Source organism: Cucurbita moschata, unplaced genomic scaffold, assembly GCF_002738365.1.
Source record: "Cucurbita moschata cultivar Rifu unplaced genomic scaffold, Cmos_1.0 Cmo_Scf00022, whole genome shotgun sequence".
In the NCBI taxonomy this organism is placed as follows: domain Eukaryota; kingdom Viridiplantae; phylum Streptophyta; class Magnoliopsida; order Cucurbitales; family Cucurbitaceae; genus Cucurbita; species Cucurbita moschata.
In genome coordinates this window covers 440,131-461,230 of record NW_019268538.1, presented here as the reverse complement: position 1 = coordinate 461,230, position 21,100 = coordinate 440,131, and the positions used below count along the sequence as shown (strand labels likewise).

Sequence of the window (21,100 nt, the reverse complement as noted above, 5' to 3'; positions counted from 1 at the left end):
ATATTCTCTTATACCCCCTTCGTGTTTATTTGTGAGGATAGTCTTTACTTCAAAACAAGTAAGTAAGATAATATAGTCACATCGTAGTAGATATAGGAGAATGTTGCAACAAAAGTGTATTTTTAATCTAAATTTTGAATCTTGGTTCCAATCCTAAACTTCAGAAGAATAATTTTTAAATTAAGGCCTTCAATTGATGTATTATTGATACTTATGGTTGTCAACTTCACAATTTTAAAAGTGTTTGTTAGGAGAGGTTTATACACCCATGTTAAGAATGTTTAGTTCATCCCTCTCTTTATAAATATTTTTCTTAAATTGATGGGTTGAATAAGATTAATCTATTTATGCATTTAGTCTCCTACCTTTGACTTCAAATTTTAAACAAATAATTAAATTGTTTTGTATTGCTAATTTGGAGGATTTTATATGGGTTTCAATACCATTAGCTAGTATGCCTAAAATATTATTAATAACTTTGTTACAACTTCTTTTAGGAAATTACGATATAATATTTATGTATACAACAAAACCATTTTGTATAGCTATGCGATCGAGCCAACTAGTAATAAAATGAAATATCATACACATGCAATAATTATATTATAAACGAGCAAAATCTCTCAATTATTTTCATAGAGTTACACAATCCATCTTAAATATCAAATATTAACATAATATAAATACATCACACGAGATTTGAATTATTTATTTAGCACACACGAGAGAATTTATATCTTAAATGTATTACAAATACAAAAGACATCTCAAAGATTTTCCATCCATAAGTCGTTTAAATGCAGAGTTTATGTCCTCGAAGGGAAGTTCATCTGTTATGAACTCATCCAATTTTACCACCTGATATAAAAAAAAAAAATTAACTTAAAACCCTCTTCATAATATGCATCAAATATTAAATATACTTTCTTCATCCATGAATAACCAAAATTTCTTTTAATTCTAATCGTAAATGGAATATGAATAAATTGAATGAAATATGAATATCAATCGTCAGTTTAACCTTGCAACTCGAGCTCATATATTAATCTAATCTTAATTACATTTTAATCATGTCTGATAATTAAAAGGAGGAGGAAGTTTAGTTACCCCGAGGATGCATTGCTTGGCAAAATGAGGGATTTGAGTCCTGCCTTTGAAGCCTCCAAAAACGGAAGCTACCACCTTGCGCCCATTGAACAGCTCCATTGGGTGAAGAGGAAGCATTTCTGGGGTTGTATGAATTCCCAACATCACTGTGGTTCCCCATCCCTATCGTGTACGCGCACACATACGAACATGTCATCTCACAAATTATCGTATTTACAATGTCACACATACAAACATGTCATGTCACAAATTATCGTGTTTACAATGTCAATTGTAATGGTAACTTACAATGTGTGTAGACAAGAAGGCTGTGCGTAAAACTTCCACACCCCCAACGCATTCGAAACTATAATCCACGCCTCCGTTCGTCATCTCTACGATGATCTACAAGTCAAAACCGTCAATGTCTATAACATTAGATCATTAATATGTGGAAATTTATAATTTTAATTATAATATATATAATAAATACCGACCTCATGAACAAGTTTGTGAGAGTCTCTAGGGTTTATAAAGTCCGTGATTCCAAATTGCTTCCCTATTTGTACCAAGTATTTGATTTAAGGTTAGAATCAAAGTCAAAAAGTTTAACCCAATTGAGATCCAAATCAACAGGTTTGAATGTATAAGTTACCAATGGGAGACTTATGGGAATTGACATCGACACCGATGATTTTAGAAGCACCGCGAGCTCGAGCTCCTTCAGCTACCTGAAAAAGTACAAGCACCACAAGTTGGAGACAGGTTGAATTCAACTCACTTATTAAAGTCATTAGGTGCACATTTATTAGCATCGACCCCACAACTAAGAGAGCTTGGAGTCAGGTATTAGGTGGAGTTGAATTAATACAACTAAACTATAAACGAACAAAAATCAATAATTATTAATTATAATATTTTGAAGAGAAGAATTAATTACCGCGAGTCCTACTGCTCCCAGCCCAAAAATGGCCACCGTGGATCCAGCTTCCACGTTGGCAGTGTTCCACGCTGCACCCACTCCTGTTCCCATTGTCAATTTTGATAAAACTAAAAAATTAATTATAATATTTATATCTGAAAATTCATATATTATAAAAGACATTAGAAAATCAAATATTGTTGGAAGTTTTTTTTTTTTTTTTTTTTAAATTATCATTTTAATAAAATTTACTTTGCTTGAACATATTTTTAGAAAGGAAAAAAAAAAGGAAAAAGAAAAGAAAAATAGGAGTAGGCGCAAGAAAAGGGTTCCATAACTAATAACGGAAACTGCGCAAAACGGATGACCAAACCCTTCCGCCAATTTTTGAATCCGTTTTAGTTCACCATTCCATTTGCATTTTCCGGGAAATGATCCGGTACAGCGCCATTCCCTTGCAACCGGATCTTTTTTTAAAATATAACATCATTTACTTTCTTTATAAATTCAATATCTTCTACTTTTTTTTCTTTTATACCATTTTAAATCTTATTTTAGTTTTTTTCTATGTATTTTTTAAAAAGTCCATTTTGATTCTCTAATCCAAAAGAATTATCCGAACTTTTTCCGCTAAATAACTTTTTTTAAAAAGAAATTAAAAAAAGAAAGAAAGTGATAGAAAAGAAAACATTTCAAGGATCCATCACATTTTAATAAAATAAAAAGTCACATCAAATTTATCTTCTATCATTTTTAAAAATAAAGTCTTAAAGAGTAAAGACAAATTTAAATATGTATGGTAGAAAAAAATGTGTTTTATAAACCATTTTACAAACAATCCTATCGTATAAATATTTGATTTGGTCGTATTTTGAGACTTTACGAAATATTTTTTTTATTAAAAAAAACTATATAATAAAATTATGTTCCCTCCCCACAAGGTGACCTCAAATTAAAATGAAAATTAAAAAGAAAAATAAAAAGAAATACGGTCTCCTAATTCTGATAAATGTAAACAAGATTAGTACTTCAAACTTTATTGCAATTATATTAAATTCAATTTTCATCTCCCAACTTTATTTTGATCACATAAGAAAAACATGACAATTATATTGAACAGAAAAGGACAATAAATAAATAAATAAAGCCGACACAACAATTATTTAATAAACATTAAATCAGATCAGGACGGTCAAAAAAGTAAATAAAACATAAGATCCTCCACGGACATTGATTCTTTTTTTTTTCTTTCAATTAAATAATAATAATAATAATAATAATAACAACCCTATTCTATCTTTTTGTTTAACCTTTTCATTTACTCCATTTTAGTTTTAATTTTGGTAATTAGTGATTATACCAAATTAATTAAGTCAATCCATAAAAATTATTTGATATTTACAAAAAAGTAATCATATTAAAGTGCCAATCAAATTAGATACGTTCATCAACAAAATTCATTTCTTTTAACTATATGATAAATTATAATATGCATTGTAGAAAGATAAGGAAATTAAAAATGACTTAATTAAGCGTTAAATGTATATAATTAATTAATAATTAGTTGTTTGTTGATTGAAGTATTGATATTAATTTTTTAGTTGATAACATAGTGACAAGACGAGGTAGGGATATGTATAATTAATGCTGCTGTCCACATAGCCCTAGACATTGGGTTTTCCGCTTAAAAAACAAATCTTTTTGATTGGTCAACAACGAAAGCGATGAACAAAAATTAAAAAATAAAATTAAAAATTTTGTCATTTCGAGTTTTAATTACGTACCAGTTGAAAGGCCACAGCTTAGTAAAGTCATCTTCTTGATGGGAGCTTCCGAGTCAATCTTCACAACACAAGCCGATTCCAACACCGTGAACTCGCTGAAAGTTGACGTGTTTAGGAAGTGATATATCGGCTGCCGTCGCTCATCCGCCGTCGTGAACCGGGTTTGTCCGTCGTGGACCATCGTGCTTTTCATCGGATTCACTCCCATCTTCTCGCACGTGTTGGTGTTCGGGTTTTGGCAACATCGGCACGTGCCACACTCTCCATTGAACAGCGGAATCACGTGATCTCCGGCAGCCACGTCCACCACCCCCTCTCCTACACTCTCCACAATACTGCGATTTGGAATGGAAACAATTAATAATTTTTTTTTTTTTTATAATGAAAATTTAGGGGTTGGGGTAATAACCCAGAAGCTTCGTGGCCGAAGATACGAGGGTAAACTCTCTGGGCTTCGTCCTGAAATATCAAATGATTCAAATGGTTAATTACAAAACGACTTAAACATAATTTTATTTTATTTTATTTATTTATTTTTTTGTGTTTTTTACCTGTCCTTTCCAAGCGCTGAGATCGGTATGGCAAATGGAAGAGTAGAGGATTTTTACTCGGACCTCCATTTTCTGTGGCGGCTCCACTCGGACATTTTCGATGACAAATGGCTCGCCGGGGCCCCAAGCGACGGCGGCTGTAAGAAAAGAAAGTAAGGGATAGAGAGAGATTTGCCGGCGGAGGAAACAGAGAGAGTGGTTGTATTTTACCTTTGCAGATGATGACTTTTCCGGCGGTGTCGCCGGAGCAGCCGTTGATCGGAGAAACAACCTCCATCTTCGTGTGTGTTGACCTGGTATGCTATGTGGAAGGGTGCTTGGCGTATGGTATTTATAGAGCTATGCGCGAGTGGTTTGAAATGGAAAAAGAAAAAAAAGATGGTAAACATTAAGATGGTAAATATTAAGATGGTAAACGAGATGGGTTATTATTAATTAATCTAATTAAGCCCCTTAATCAACAATGAAAACGCAATTAATATTTTAAATCACTACGAGTTAAAAGATTAAGTCAACGAAATAATATAATAATTGAAATATATATTTATTTCCAATATTTTTGTGTTTTTATATGTTCATTATATTGGGATCATACAAATAATGTACTATTAATAAAGAAAGAAGTTTATAATTTAAAAATTAAATACACTATAATTGTAGATGAAACACGTGGGAAACACGTGGGCAGGTAAATTTATTAATTATTTTTAGCTGGAGATACTGTGGAACTTGTCTTCAAGTTCATAAAATATTGAATAATTTAAACAAAGATAATTTTTTTTATTTTTTATTTTTTTTGTTTGAAAGGTTGGACTGAGTTGGAGGAGAAAAAGGGCCCAAGATGAAAAGCCCACTATAATTGTTTTGAGGAGAAAAAGGCCGACATGAGGAGCCCACTAATATTTATAATCGACATAAAGTGCTACAACGTGAGACGTTTCTACCAAACTCTAAAATACCACAATTTAAATTGCCAACTCATTTATTTCATCCTTCAACCAAGAGGAGAAACCAAAAGCAACTCACATATATTCCAAATTTAAATTGTTTTTAATGATGCTACGAGTAAAAAATTGCGGGATTATACATTGAACTATGTAGTCATTTCAAATGAATCGATATTGTCCTTCATTTAAATTAGAGATGTCTATTTAATTTGTAAATTAAAGATGTCTATTTAATTTGTAGAGTTGGAGTCTTATAGAAACCTGCTTAATATAGATTTGCCGTTTAAACATTGATATTATTAATATACGGTTTAGATTTTTAGGGGAGAAAAAAAAAAAAGTATAAAAACGAAAAAGAATATATTTTATTATTTTATTATATAGATAAAATTGAAAATTAAAAATTCATATTTATTTTCACTCCAAATCCCAATATCTCTCCGCATGCACATTGCATCCTTTCTTTCAACTTTGTCATCTACCTTTCCTACCTAACTCTTCTTTTTCTTTTTTTCTTTTTTTTATTTCTAAAATAATTATGGGCTTTATCCTTATAAATTACCATCCAACCATTAGAGCCTATAACTAACACCACAACCCAACCAGATAGAATTACTGAGAAAGATTTATATTAACAAGGTACATTTTCATTTTTTTTTTTTTTTTTTTGTAGTTTAATCATAGGATCTTCATGGTTAAATGTGTTTTATTTAGAGAAATTTTATGTTGGGGAACGTTTTAAGAATTTTCCTGAAATGAGTGAGTGAGGACAAAACATGCTAAAAGAACTTACGGTAGTACGTGGAGGAGTCTTCACTCTTAAGAAGTAAGGAATAGGTAACATGATGTCTCAAGAGATGTAGGATATGCTAGAGCCATCTTGGATTCAGAGTCTTGATTTGAATACTGGACATGAGTTGTTACATATGAAGTCTATGATCGTATCTGTATCACTCGGTAGTGTTAGAATTTTGTAAAAAAAATTATATGGGTATTTATAATTTTTAATTCAGTTCTTTAATACTAAAAAAAAATGTTTAAAAAATCGTTCAATATCAAATGGGGTAAATTCAGTGACCATATAAATTAGAAATACCACTATTTCTAAAAGTATTTATAAAATATTACGAAAATTTTGACCTTTAATCAAACAATTTGATGAACCTTTCAAATATATTTTGATCAATCACGTGTAATGTTATTCAAATTTCTTATATTTTAATTAAAAATATTTATTATATTTAGTTAATTTTATTAATTTATCTTCGATGAGACAATTTCCTCACCCATATCATTAAATTCAAAGGAAAAAATAATAATAATAATACATTTGATATTAAGATTTTGCATAATAGGGTAGAAATTAAGACAAATAAGATTTTGGCCCAAATAATTATTGGAACATATAAAATTAATAACTGAATAATATTTTAAAAAAATTATTGAATTCTATTTAATAAAAGTTTAAATGATAGCAACTAAAAGATGTAACATCAATTATTTTTTTGTTTCATATTTATATTATCAATACATAAACTACTAGATGAATAAATACGGTTTGATATTAAAAAGGATACGAGTATTTAAATGTCCAAATAATTGAGTACAAAAATAATAATATGTCCCAATAATTATTTAACGTATGGTATTGAGTAAAATTCAATAATTATACAAATATTTAAGTTTATTTTAGTAGCTATCTATGTATACATTATAATTGGTGTAGGGCGAGAAATTGAAGTAAGCTGATATAAACAATGACGCAAATTACATTTTTAATTCTTCTACTTAACTTTAATTTTCTAACGTAGAATACAACCTATTTTTGTGAGATTTTATGTGGGTTGGAGAAGAGAATTAAGCATTTTAAGATATCTGGAAATCTCTCCAACAAACACGCTTTAAAACTGTAAGAATGACAACGACACATAATGATGTACTAGTAATGGGTTTGAAGTATTTCTTATAAGAGTGTGGAAGCATCTCCCTAATGGACACATTTTAAAATTGTGAGGCTGATGGCGATACATAACGAGCCAAAGTGGACAATATCTGCTAGTGATGGGTTTGGGCTGTTACAAATGGTATAAGACGTAGACACTGAGCGGTATGCTAACGAGGACACTGGGCCTAAGGGGGGTGGATTGTGAGATCCCATATCGGTTGGAGAAGAGAACAAAATATTCATTATAAGGGTAGGTAAACATTTCCCTAATAGATACGTTTTAAAACTATGAGATGATCTCCAAATCGATAGGAGAAGGAAGAGAAAAGGGAGTTATAATCTCGGAAATAATGTGAAAAATGATGGTTTCGTTTAGGGGAAGTGGTCACAACAAACGTCACTAAGAAAGAAATAAAAGAGATTTAAGAAGAAAATTAATTAGTGAACTAAATATTGGAGGTTAGTGAGAAGTGGTTGGTAGGTCAATTTGGCGCCCAAACTCCATCATTAATTTCCAGAATTTTATTATTATTCGGTTAATACTAATCTAATCATCATTATGCTTTAAGACATATATTTCCTGCCTCATAACCCGAACTAGCTTCAAAACATTAATATACTTTTTAACAAAATAAAAACATTTTTTTTTCTTTTAAAAAAATAACTTTTCCCTTTTCCTTTGTGCTACTTTTATTATACTTCTGTCATCCAAGTAATGTTATATACTTTGAAATTTGCTTAACAATAAGCTTTTCATTTTCTATTCCGTAATTATTTGATTAAGAAATATATAAAGAATTAATAGTTAATATTTGTATCAACAAGATGATCGGAAAGAATTTGTATTTATTTATGATTTATTTTTTAAAAAGGGAAAAAAAGAAAAAGACAGAGCATGAAAGAAAACATTCTAGTTGGGAGTTTAGTAATATTCTATGAACATAGCACAAAACTGTTTTCAACAGCCAAAACAAATGAGTTTTGGACGTCAAAAAACTGAATAATGTTCTTAAGAACACACAAGAAAGCAACATTTTTAGAAGCTTTCCCAGACAAAATGGCATTAACATTAAATTAAATATGGTCTTCGAGGCAGACAGCTTTGTAATATTTTCTATATTTTGTCAAATATATTGTGTATATCCCATCAAATAATTCAACAAATTGGGCTTTTTTATTTTTATTTTTATTTTATTTTTGTAATAATTTGGAGGATAATAATTTAAGTTCTTAGGTTGTTATTGATTGTTTATTGTATTAAATTACTTCAACAAATATATAAGTAAACATTATTTCATTCCTCACCCAACCCCACTTGTAATCTAGCTCATATGTCTATTATTAAATATTAAAAAAAAAAATCTTATTTTTTCCCATATTCATGAATCTTATAACATCCAATTATTTCTACAATCATTTTAGCATTATTATTATTTTATTATAATTTTATTGTTAGATTTGGTTTTCTATTATTTTAAAAGAAATATTTCTTCATTTTTCTTTTCAATATCGAATCGTTTTGAAAAAAATATCAGCTAAATTTCACCGTAAACAAACAAATACCTTATTATTTAGACAAATATGAGGTGAAACTATAAGACTTGATTGGTCGTAGACTTTACATGACCTTAATAAACGAATATGACTTCATACTCTCTAGACTTAATTATGAACTTTCGTATACTCGTCCAGTCGAAACTCACAAAAAAAAAAAAAAAGGAAAACACGTAATAATAAATCATGATTGTATGCGTACGAATAATTTGTGACTAGAGGAGTAATTCAAGACTAAAACGGTTATATACATGCACGAAATCAAATGTATAAAAAATTACTTAAAAAAAAGATGGCAGATAACTCAAAAGTTCACCTTTTTACCTACTTTCTAACATGGTACTCAATTTCATATTTGTACAGCATGCTTGTGGCCCTAAACCAATAAAATTACCATTACAGCTCCCCTTAGTAAAACTTATAATTATTATGTAAGAATAACGTAAAAAGTAAAAACCTTTAATGTTCTTTTAGTAAAATGACAATTGCATACGTAATTCACAACAACGTAAGATGTCATAACTCACCAAATATGAATTTTGTGTGTATTAAGGATGAAAATAAAACGACATACCATTTGGTAAAAAGTGGTTGATGTCATACTTAATTTCAACGAAAGGATAAATCTTTAAATGTTAATGAATCTAAGGTAAGCTAAAGCTAACTAATTAAGAGCCTATATAAACTTACACCATTATGTTATCCCTTTCCAACATTATCTTATAAAATTTAATGCATGCATTATTCTTTGAGGAGAAAGAAAGGGAGATACATATTGATCCTTGCAAAAATAATTCAAAATCAATGATCTTACTTCCTTTAACATGCCTTGTCTCTCTGTATTATCATTATAATTTGTAATCTTTATTTTAATTAAGCCAAATTTGAGTCATTTTCAAAATTATGAGCATATGATTTGGTTTTTGCTTCTTTTTTCGTCTTAATAAAAACATACACAAATAGTGATTTTGTTTGTCTCGTAGTACTATACTTCTTGACCACGTTTTTTAAATTTCGAACCAATAAATAAATAGAAGCTATAGAAGATTATTTGTTTTTGTTTTCATTATTTTGTTAATATTTCAAGGATAATTACAAAAAGGGGAAGAGTTTATTGGCGAAAAATCCTAGTTTATTAAAAAAGAATACACCTATTAGTTCGAGCATTCTCTTGCGATATGGTCAACATGAGCTTTTCTAACATATTTTGTTCTTACTTACATGCATCATTAGAAATTTCGAAGGAGAACACTTAACATAGAATTATACCAAGTAAAACACGCTTGCTATGAAGTTCCTATGATTGAACTACCTAAAGAAAGGTGCATCTTGTTGATTTCTTTTAAATCTCTGTTAATCATCCTATTCTCAGGATTAGATCTCATTCGGATGTTGTCCCAGTTCATTCATGTACCCCTTATTTACTCGAGTGTCACATGCCTACCAGCTTCTTCCTTGGTTCATCCCCAACCCACATGATACTGGGAGAGGGACCGCTCTAATACAATTTGTAAAGACTCATGCTCAAGATTCATAATCTGGATTCAGCACCTATTGACCCCAACATTTCCCTGCATCACCTATGACATGGTCACATTACCTACTCCTTACTTCTGAAGAGTGAAGACTATTCCCATAAATCAACACAAGTCATTCCAAGATGTTTTATTCTCACTCATATACTTCTTAAGAAGATTCCCAAAAGGTTATCCAACACAAAATTACTCTAAATAAAACACATTTAACTATTTTTCTTTCATTTTGACATGAGGTCCTTAATCTAAATTAGGATTAAATGTGGTGGAGAATCTTACTTTTTAATTTTTCCCAAAAAAAAAAAAAAAAGGAAAAACAGAGAGAGAAATTAAGGGATGGGAGAGAAATAAATAATTGAAGTTTGTGAAAGAGAGGTAGAAATAAAAAAATAAAAAATAAAAAATGAAAAGAAGGAATGCAATAATAGTTAGGAAAAGAAAGAGAAGAGAAGAAAAGAAAAGGAAAAATAAAACCCTAAGTTTAAGGTGTTAATTTTGGTTGGAGACATGGGTGTGATAGCTCAGTGGCTCCGACCCCATCATCCCTCCCTTTGCCTCCTTTGCCTCCTTTGCCTCCTTTTGTGCTTGAAGGTGGTGGTTGTTTTAAGGTGTTGCTTTCATATACATTATAAGGTCCAATGGTTGTTTTAAGGTGTTGCTTTCATGTACATTATAAGGTCCAAGGTCATGCCTTTCGATTGTGCCATTCCCCCCAACTACTACTACACAACCATCTCTTCTTCTTCTTCCTCTAACCCTTCTACTGTTCTTCACACCACCCACAAATTCAAATCCTTTTATTCTAATTTCAATTCTAATTCATATACATGGGTTTTGTCTATAATTTACTTTGCTCAATACCCTTTTCATCAATTTCAGTACCTTACTTTCTTTCTTTCTTTCATTCATTCATTCATTCTCTCTCTTCCATTATAAATTATGATTCCTTCATTGCACTTTACGCTCAACTTTGCTCTTCAAACCCCACTCACTCTCTCTTTTTCTCTTACTCAAACTAAAACAACATCTTCACAGACACACACACACAAACACACACACACAGCTTGTTTCATGGCGGAACAGGACATGACTCTCTCCCTCAATGGCCACTCCCAGGTTCCTCCCGGCTTCCGTTTCCATCCCACCGAAGAGGAGCTTCTCCATTATTACCTCAGGAAGAAAGTTGGGTTTCAAAAGATTGACCTTGATGTCATTCGTGATGTTGATCTTAACAAGCTCGAGCCTTGGGATATTCAAGGTAGGTTTCTTTTATTTCTTCTTTTACTTCTTCTTCTTCTCATTCTATCTTGGGGATTTTTCTTTATTTTGTTTCTATGCTTTTGTAGAAAAATGCAAGATTGGATCCACCCCACAAAATGATTGGTACTTCTTTAGCCACAAGGATAAGAAGTATCCGACCGGAACGCGCACCAATCGTGCCACGGCTGCTGGATTCTGGAAGGCCACTGGTCGAGATAAGATTATCTACACCGGATCCAGAAGAATTGGATTGAGAAAAACTTTAGTCTTTTACAAAGGACGAGCCCCTCATGGCCAAAAGTCTGATTGGATCATGCATGAATATCGCCTTGATGATAGCGACCGTGACAATAATGTAAGTTACGCCTCGAATAAATTCACTCTCAATTCGAAAAATAGATTTGTTAGCGTCTGTTAACTTATCTACTCGTGATCTTTCTGGGTTTTTAAGATATGCAATTCGATCGGAGAAGCACAATTGGCCGAAGATGGGTGGGTCGTATGTCGGGTTTTCAAAAAGAAGAACTACCACAAGAGGATAGATAGTCCAAAGACTTCCCCAACCTCCATGGATTCCGAGGTTCACTTACAAAACTCAAACAACGAGGAAGGCGTGTTGGATCAAATACTTCAATACATGGGAAGAACATGCAAGCTAGAAATGGAGTCATTTTCCAACTTCAACAACAACAACATCCAATCTTCAAGAGTAATACTCAGCCCAAAGAACAACAACACAGAAGACCACCACCAACAACAACAACAACGAACAATTGACAAATCATTCATGCATCTCCCAAGGCTAGACAGCCCCACAACAATTCCTTCAATAATCCCCCTCCACCAACTCGAAACATTCGACCACAACATCATCTTCAACCACGAATTGCTTCCAGAAACAACCGACCCATCGCCCGAGCCCGTCCGTGGCAGCCCCGTGGTGAAGCTCAACAACTGGGTGGCCTTCGACCGACTTGTCGCATCACAATTGAACGGCCACGAAGAACGAACAATTGAAGACGATGAAGATGAACAACAACAACATCATCATGATATGCAAGTATCGAGCAGAGGATTGGGATATGGGCATGAGAATGATATCTGGGGTTTCACCAAGTCCTCGTCTCCTTCATCATTAGACCCACTATCTCATTTGTCGGTTTAGTAGAGGCACTCTCGAATACAACGGTCCAAATATATATATCATACTTCAACAACATCATCATCATCATCATCTCATATTTGTACTCTCTTCTTCTTCCATATATATATATATACTTCTTTTAACTAGCTTACTATATATATATGTATTTGTAATAAATTTTAGTCTATGTTCTTCCCTCACAAATTTGATTCTTATAAATTTAAAGTTTATGTGGGTTTTATAAATTTGATTAAATAAATTTAATGGTTAAGAGATTAGTAGTTTTATGATTCAAATTGGGAGAGGTTGGTTTGTGAAAGCTTCAATGGCGGTGGTTTTAACATAATTATTGAGATAAAATTTTGAAGATAATTGGGATTGAGGAATTATTAAGGGAAAAAAATGGAGTCTGGTAGCTGTCTGAAGTGAGTCAATGGGAGAAATGATTGGGGAAAGCTAATGGTCCAAAGCCGATTAATTCGTAACTAAATTGAAGAGTTTGACAGATCAATCAAGGCCTCGCGTTGACTTTAATGTCCTGATAGTGGGTCCAGGTTTCGGATACCGACAAACGAGGAGCTGACCTGGCGTCATTTCATTGGACATGTGTCATTCCAGTGTTTTGTACAGTTGGCGACAAAGTGTGCAGCGCTGGGGTCCACGGAAGGCGCCTACCAGGAAAAAAAAAAAGAAAGAAAGAAAGAAAAAAAAGATGGTTTTGTTTTGTTTTTCTTTTTCTTTTTTCTTATTTTCTTTCTATCAAAATAATAATAATAATAATAAAAGGCGATTGGCTTTTGGGAAATAAAATAAGATGAGAAACAAAAGTAATTGTGAAAAATAAAATAAAAAATTTATTTTTTTATTTTTTTTTATTGTTGTAGCGTGCTTGAAAGTTATTGATTGGGAAAAAGGAATAATAATAATAATAATAATAATAATAATAATAATAATAATAATAATAATGAAATGTGGTTTTCACCGCCCTAATTTTTCATCTCATCTAGATTTCTAAATTTTTGCAACATTAATTTTAATCCCACACCTTTTGTCCCTACTTTTTATTGCAACTCTTTTACTTTAAACATTTAATTTTAGTTTTAAATATAACACTTTGAGACTGAATCCTTTTCATCATAAACTGGGTTATAAAATAATTTAAAGTAATTATTAATTAAGTATTCACCAACGAAATTATAGGAATGGACAATTCACCAAATAGTGAAATTCTAAAATTTCTAAAAAAATTTAAGAGGTCATCCAACATATAATTGTTCAAAGTAAAACATGCATAATCATAAAGTTCTTATGATTAAGCTATCGAAGAAACAATGTGCATCTTGTTGGAATATGTAATAACTTCCATTTCTATTAAATCTTTCTTAGTCATTCTATTTCCATAATTGATTTCATTCGGATATTGTCCCAGTTCATTCATGTACCTCTTTTTTACTCGAGTGTCATATGGAGTCAGGGTTGATGTTGGTTTCAAACCATTTTTTTTATATACTTTCGGTAGAATTCTTACCAAATAATATTAGATATATTATGTATTTAACTCTCATTCCATTTTAAAATTTATTACTAATATACTATTTTACTGTTATTTAATATATAATATATTAATTATTAATTTGAAACTTTCAAAATTATCTATCACCTAAACTGATTGTTTAATTTTTTTAATTTCTTTTTTCTTCTTATGAGGTAGCAAGATGTTAAGAAGGTCAAAAGATTTAAAACGGATTAATTAAATTCTTTAAACCCATTAATATAATTAATTTAATAATAATAATAATAATAATAATAATAATAAATGAAAAACAGAAGAGCAATGGAAGAAAGCAAGATTTGCGGGATTTGCAAAGGAATGAATTCCATTTGAAGCCATATGGGACAGCTCCAACAGAGAGACAATTTAACTAACGCCCACGAAAACATCCTCTTCTGCAATGTTCTTTATTTTGTCTTTTTATTTTTCTTCCCCTTAAATATAATAATTCTCCTACCCCATTCATTAATTATATGTGTGTATGTCATTAAGCAACTCTAATTAGATCATATTTATTGCTCACGTGGCATCACTACATTTTTAAATCTGGACTAAAGTAATAATTGTGAGATGGGTATATCACATGTGTATCATAATTTGAAATAGTATACATATATGTCACATCATTCATTATTACATTAATTTTATATTTTCATTATTCACACAACAAATATTATAACTCTTCTTTCTGGACACTAAATATGATCACATGTGCAACCATGCGGTTCTCTTTTCTTTCTTTATTTCCTTTTTACATTAATCTATTCATTAAGAACTACATGTATAAAATTTTAATGCTTAGAAACGAGGTCTAATTTTGTTAGTTTAAAAAGAATTGTATTGTGTAAATTAAAATTGAAGTTGGGGTGGTGTAAGATTGTTTAGGGTTTTTGGTTAAGAGGGTGCACATGGCTTGGTGGGACTCTTTATCGCTTACTACTTGTGTGTTTATGACCAAATATGGCATCAATTGGTAACTGATATTATCCCACTATCTTGGGTTGTCTCATACAAATTCATATTTTATGTCCCCCACACCAACACAATCTCTTTGCGTATCTCATCCATTGGTGGTAGCTACTTCTAGTTAACGAGGTAGTTGTTGGAAAGTATTGGATACGCAATGTTTGGAAGTGGTTCTATCTCATACACCTAATTCCACTGTGCTTTTATTGAACTGGTAGTTGATACCCAAGGATGTAATATTAAGAATGATTGGCCTAAGCTAGCTTTTTATACCATATTCAAACCCTAAATCAATGTAACTAACCTCAACTAGTAAAGGGAAGGTGTAACCCTCCAAACCCATCGCTAACGGATCACTAGTAAGTAGTCTTTCTTGGACTTTTCCTTCTAGATTTCTGCTCAAGGTTTTAAGATGCGTCTATTAGGGAGAGGTTTCTACACTCTCTTGGGGCACAACATCCTCGCTGGCACACTTCGTTCCCCTCTTCAACCGATGTCCTCATTCCCCTCTCCAACACTTTGTTCTCCTCTCCAACACTTTGTTCTTCTCTCCAACTGATGTCCTAGCTAGTTCCCCTCTCCAACCGATGTCCTCATTCTCCACTTCATTCTTCTCTCCAACTGATGTCCTAGCTAGTTCCCCTCTCCAACCGACATCCTTCTAGACTTCCCCTCAAGGTTTTAAAACGTGCCTACTAGAGAGACGTTTCTACACTCTTAGGGCACAACGTCCTCGCTAAGGGCTTTCTCTTAAAATCTTAAAACGCGCTTACTAGAGAGCGATTTTCATACTCTTTGGGCACATTTCATTCCCCTTCCACCCGATGTGAGATCACTTTTCACTTTCCACCTTACTAACTTTGAATTCTATGCACTCAAAACATGATGATCTTAGTTCAAAATTTGTATCATCAATCCTCATTTCTCCTCATCTTCGTATCATTTAGGAGAAACAATTAATTTATACATTCAATGTTGCAATTTCTACACTCTTATTTTTTAAAATCAAATAAAAATCTGTGTAAACTCACAAGTAATTTCAATAAGTTAGCTCGAGATATATAAACTAAAAATTAAGAATTATTGAAGAAGTTGAAGAGAGAAAAAGAAAAATAGTCAAGAAATGGCATATATATGTGTGAGAGTGGTCCTTAAAGATTATGATTTTGGTTCACATGGTGATGGGGGTTAAGGAATAGATAAGTGATGAAGGAGCTAATCACGCCAAAAAGCTTAGCATATCAGATCCTCATCTTTTGTTTCCGATCTTATACAAACCAAAGTTATTAATATTATGTTAATGCAATAATTAATTACAACCCTTTAATCACCACATTCATTTATATTCAACAACAATGGCGTTTTCATTTTTCTCTTCTTTCACATTTCATCTCTACAATAAAAAAAAATAAAAAAAAAATAAAAGGAAAAAAGGAAATTGTTTGAATGACAGAATTGAGAGAGGGTTATGAGTTTTACCGACTGGGCCCACACCCTAAACCAATTTAATTAATAATAGGATCACACATCTATTTCAATGCTTTATAAAGCTTTAGGGCTTTGATAAACATAGCTTAACAAACATGTCTACCTCATCTTTCACAATTATTTTTGCCTTAAATCTTTTATTGCCCCTAAACATTCACTTATTCTAACTATTTCTAAACTACCACAACTCTTACGCCAAGTTTGATTTCCAAAATAAATGTTTTTTTAACCTTATGGAGTATGAAACCAACAACATATTCGTTAATTCTAGATATGATTTGATACCCATTTTAAGTTTAATGCTTTTTGTTTACATAACAAATTCCAATTACTTTGTAAACTAAAAACCAAAACATAAAATCATTATTATGCCCTAAACTTGTAACAATCCAAACCCACCGTTAGTAGATATTGTCTGTTTTCGCCTGTTACGTATCGCTGTCAGTCTCATTGTTTTAAAACACATCGGGTAGGTATCACCGTGAGGCTGATAATGATATGTAACGGGTCAAAGCGGACAATATTTGTTAGTGATGGGTTTGAGCCGTTATAAATGGTTGGAGAGGAGAAGAAACACTCCTAATAAGGGTGTGAAAACTTTTCCCTTACAAACGCATTTTAAAAGTGTGAGGTTGGCAACGATAAGTAACCGGCAAAGGGAACAATATGTGTTGACAGTAAACTTAGGTCATTACAGAACTCTTCTAGAATTAATATGAATAAAGAATATGAATTTTTTTTTTTTTTTTTTCCTTGTAGAAAAACAAAGACTTGGGTTCAGATTTATTTTCGGTATAATTAGATATGGTCGTCCTTAAAGGTTGCTGCTTCCCAATTGCATATTATTTTGTGTCAAAAAAGAGAGAGAACATAGAGAAGAGCATTTGCTAAATTTGATGGAAATTTTAGGTGAAAGGGTCTGAATCATGAGGCCAAAGGTTACATCCAAAGCACTCGCATTCAGCCACCATACCCACACCAAACCATGCAAAATTTCGATGCATTCAAACTCTTTCCCATACACACACACGGTTTTTGTGCCCTAATTTGAATCCAAATGCAAATTTTGCTTCATCTAACTTTCATGTCCCAAAAATTTTCAAGTTCATTGTTGGTAGATATTGTCTACTTTGGTCCGTTATGTATCGTTCTTAGCCTCATGGTTATAAAATGAATCCGTCTATTAGTGAGAGGTCTCCACACCCTTTTTAAAGAATGGTTCGTTCTCTTTTTCAACCAATATAAAACCTCAAAGTATAAAATTATTAAACAAATTAGCACAAATCCTAATAATTAATGTGACCGATCTTTATAGTAATAAAGATTGGTTTAATATCTCTTCCGTGGTTGGACTATGAAAATATTTGTTTTAGTTTTTGATAATGTTCTTGTCTGTACTTTATTTCTTGTTTTTCACTTCTAGAAACGTTTATATAATTGGCTACATTTAAACCTCCGACCTTAAAGAAAGAAATACATATAAATTACCGATAAATTTTGGTCATGTTGGTTGCTTTGTAATTTTTTGGCATCCATAGTTTATAGTAGGTTATTTTACAACGGTACGAATAAATGTTTATATGGTCCAATATAGTCGGCTTACACTACTAACTCGTAATAAATAGACAATTTTAAGCATATTAAAGGGAAAAAAAGAGGCTTTAGATGCACTTTTTTCTTTTTGGTAAAACTATAATTTGGAGCAAAGGACTTTAATTGTTGAATGCATGTTATTAATTGAATCTTTTTTAAATTTGCTAATTAATTGACTAATTATCAATAATTGATTAGTATTATTATATACTTTATTGTAAAAGTCGTTTAATGATTAATATTTCTGTCTTCTAAAAGTAAGTTCGGTTGCAGCTAGCTAATTTGATGTTGATAAGGATGTTGTTGTATATATTGTTTTTTCTTTTTTTAAATCAACTTTTAGAATTTCTTAAACTACTTTTCTTAATGGGCCGATGATAAAGTCAGCCCAAATTCTAATAGATCCATCCTCTGAGTTGGGCTTGGGGTCCGTGGATTATTGGATTTTGGGCAGCCCATCAAGTACCTTCCTCTTATGAAAACTCTTGGAGACTCGGAAATTCAATTAAAAAGAAGTTGCATCTACAAATAGGAGACTCAACTTGGAGTCCAACCGGTCATGCTTGTCTAAGTTGTGTTACATGTGGCCGTCTGTCGAATGTTTCGATCATGCTTGTATAGGACGTGTTGTCCATCACCACATGTCCGTTCCAAAATCTTTTTACTTACTTTCATGTTATATGTATCTTTACTGTTCTTGTTGTGTTAGTTTGAGCGTATATGAACAGTTACCAAAATCATATCTACACCCGTTAGAACTAAAATGACCCAAAATGTGCTATAGGGAACGAGACTAGTTGTCAATTCTTCTCACCAATGTTATATGCTATCATAGCCGTTCTTGTTCTTATTCGCTTTTAGCCTATAACATTATATTTTTTTAAAATTATTTTCAACTTATTTTTTGCTCATATTTTCTAAAACATTTCTCTCAAACGTGACTCAGACTGGAACATACGCCATGTTTATGAAATCTGAATTTCACATAATTGACTTGTTCACTAGGTTAGAACGAGTGTCACCCAATCTATGTCCTTCTATTGCAACAGTACGATTGTGACACCTAGCGTCACAGTGACATGACTAGTTAAAAGGCCGCTAGTTGGATTGTTGAGAATTATTGAAGTTTCATATGGTACCTAGCATATTTAAATTTTAATATAAGAAAAAAAGGATATAACTCATTTGGTCAAAGTATTAATATAAATTAATAGATAATACGTTGGAATTCCAAAATTGTGAGCTTTTAAAATTCTAAAAAAATCCAATGGGCATGTGAGGAAGTCTTGAAAAAGATGCACGAAGAAGATGCTGAAATATAATTTATTTATTTATAATGAAATATAACAATTCCTAAAAATAAATCAACCAATTATTTCATTAGAGAGTGAAAAAGAAAAAATGTGAAGAAGAGACGAACTAAATTAGGTAATAATGAGGTTGTTGGATCCGACAGTCCCTTTTGGTTTCAGTAAAACTTTAAGCTGAGCCATCTGACACTCCAATTTGGCATCTGAATCTCTACTTTTCAATCCCTCCGCCGTCCGTACCTTCCACCGCCGGGAAATGTGGTGGTGGTGGTTCCGAACACGGTTTTTACTTCAGCAAGCTTCATTTGTAGTCTCTCTTCACGCAAAGCCTGAGCCAAGCTCAGCATGTTGCGCTCCTCTTGAATCTCCTTGTGGGGTTGATGAGGTGAAATGTGTGTAGCAAGCTCATGACACACTCCTTCCATGGCTTTCCTTTGCTTCCTCTCTTCATTCAGCTCCTTGAGCAGCCTCTTCGCCAAAGACTCGACCTTTTTACGAGCCTTCCGCTCGTAGCGAAGCTGGGTTTGGAGCTCCAGGATGTGGTTGAGCGCAAGATGAAGCTCCGAATCCATTCTCCTTTTGAATGGGTTGGTGTTGGTGGTGGAGGATTCATGAGGAGGAGTGTTAATATAAAATGGGTTTTCGTAAAGTTTCCATCTTGGGGAAGTATCATTGTTCATCATCATCTCTTCCTCCATGTCTTCACCTCTTTCTTCTTCTTCTTCTTCTTCTTCTTCTTCTTTAATGGTACTATGTTTACTTTCTTATTCTTTTTCTTGTTTTGCGAAGAAAGAAGGTAATGGGTTGTAATGGTAGGTCCATTGGCTCCATGTCACATGCACCTCTTCCTTATTAATTTCACAATGCACCAACATCTTTTTTTTCTCTCTCTTAATAATTTTTTAATAATTTTATATGCATATACTTCGTTAGTATGAACACAAAGAATAGAGGAGAAAAAATGTATATTGGGTCGGATGATTTCAGAAAGTACATATTCAAACTATGGATTAGTTTACTTATAACCTTTATTATATATATAACTATGTAGTGTAGTTCTATTAATTTTTTAATATAAATAGTCGACCATTAAGATAGACCGGGCAACAAAGTTAGGGTGAGAATGCTTGCTAATTCTAAAATTGAAGATTTGATAGTAGAGGACCTTATGATTTTAATTATTCAAAATTAATTTTTATAGTATGAATCCTCATATTTTCTTCTTTATTGGCAACCAATGAAGTCTATTGTTACTATCGTGAGCATCTAAACTTCATAAACTAATCCGAAGACCACGGTCACATGACGATTCTAATGACATTGGCTGGTTAGCAAGTTATACAACAACCATCATGGGTAACAACCCCGCCAACCATACTACTATAGTGACCCGTGTTCGGTTTTTTTTTTTTTTTTTTTTTTTTTTTTTTTTTTTTTTTTTTTTTTTTTTTTTTTTTTTTTTT

The 21,100-nt window shown here is 32.0% G+C and overlaps 3 protein-coding genes across 3 annotated transcripts; 1 reads left to right on the top strand and 2 right to left on the bottom strand.

Moving 5' to 3' along the window:
- Positions 1-652: 652 nt before the first annotated feature.
- Positions 653-4,662, bottom strand: LOC111459592 (alcohol dehydrogenase-like 4). The gene is made up of 10 exons (XM_023102576.1): positions 4,554-4,662; positions 4,344-4,480; positions 4,202-4,251; positions 3,793-4,127; positions 2,027-2,109; positions 1,742-1,817; positions 1,584-1,645; positions 1,396-1,491; positions 1,108-1,269; positions 653-858 (listed from the first exon to the last, which is right to left on the bottom strand). Exons 1-10 carry the CDS (start codon positions 4,618-4,620, stop codon positions 748-750), a joined length of 1,179 nt encoding a protein of 392 aa, XP_022958344.1. The 5' UTR covers positions 4,621-4,662; the 3' UTR covers positions 653-747.
- A 6,469-nt stretch (positions 4,663-11,131) lies between these two features.
- LOC111459585 (NAC domain-containing protein 12-like) lies at positions 11,132-12,866 on the top strand. Its single transcript, XM_023102568.1, has 3 exons — positions 11,132-11,582; positions 11,671-11,939; positions 12,036-12,866. Exons 1-3 carry the CDS (start codon positions 11,264-11,266, stop codon positions 12,747-12,749), a joined length of 1,302 nt encoding a protein of 433 aa, XP_022958336.1. The 5' UTR covers positions 11,132-11,263; the 3' UTR covers positions 12,750-12,866.
- Positions 12,867-19,731: 6,865 nt separating this feature from the next.
- On the bottom strand, positions 19,732-20,354 carry LOC111459676 (protein BRANCHLESS TRICHOME-like). Its single transcript, XM_023102687.1, has one exon. It carries the CDS (start codon positions 20,333-20,335, stop codon positions 19,856-19,858), a length of 480 nt encoding a protein of 159 aa, XP_022958455.1. The 5' UTR covers positions 20,336-20,354; the 3' UTR covers positions 19,732-19,855.
- Between the last annotated feature and the right edge of the window lie 746 nt (positions 20,355-21,100).

Excerpts from the sequence above, each read along its gene's own strand:
- LOC111459592 (XM_023102576.1), bottom strand. The coding sequence starts at position 4,620 with ATGGAGGTTGTTTCTCCGATCAACGGCTGCTCCGGCGACACCGCCGGA. Across the intron at positions 1,818-2,026 it reads TGGGAGCAGTAGGACTCGCG|GTAGCTGAAGGAGCTCGAGC; the intron begins GTAATTAATTCT and ends GTACTTTTTCAG. Across the intron at positions 1,270-1,395 it reads CCTTCTTGTCTACACACATT|GGATGGGGAACCACAGTGAT; the intron begins GTAAGTTACCAT and ends CGTACACGATAG.
- LOC111459585 (XM_023102568.1), top strand. The coding sequence starts at position 11,264 with ATGATTCCTTCATTGCACTTTACGCTCAACTTTGCTCTTCAAACCCCA. Across the intron at positions 11,583-11,670 it reads CGAGCCTTGGGATATTCAAG|AAAAATGCAAGATTGGATCC; the intron begins GTAGGTTTCTTT and ends ATGCTTTTGTAG. Across the intron at positions 11,940-12,035 it reads ATAGCGACCGTGACAATAAT|ATATGCAATTCGATCGGAGA; the intron begins GTAAGTTACGCC and ends TGGGTTTTTAAG.
- LOC111459676 (XM_023102687.1), bottom strand. The coding sequence starts at position 20,335 with ATGGAGGAAGAGATGATGATGAACAATGATACTTCCCCAAGATGGAAA.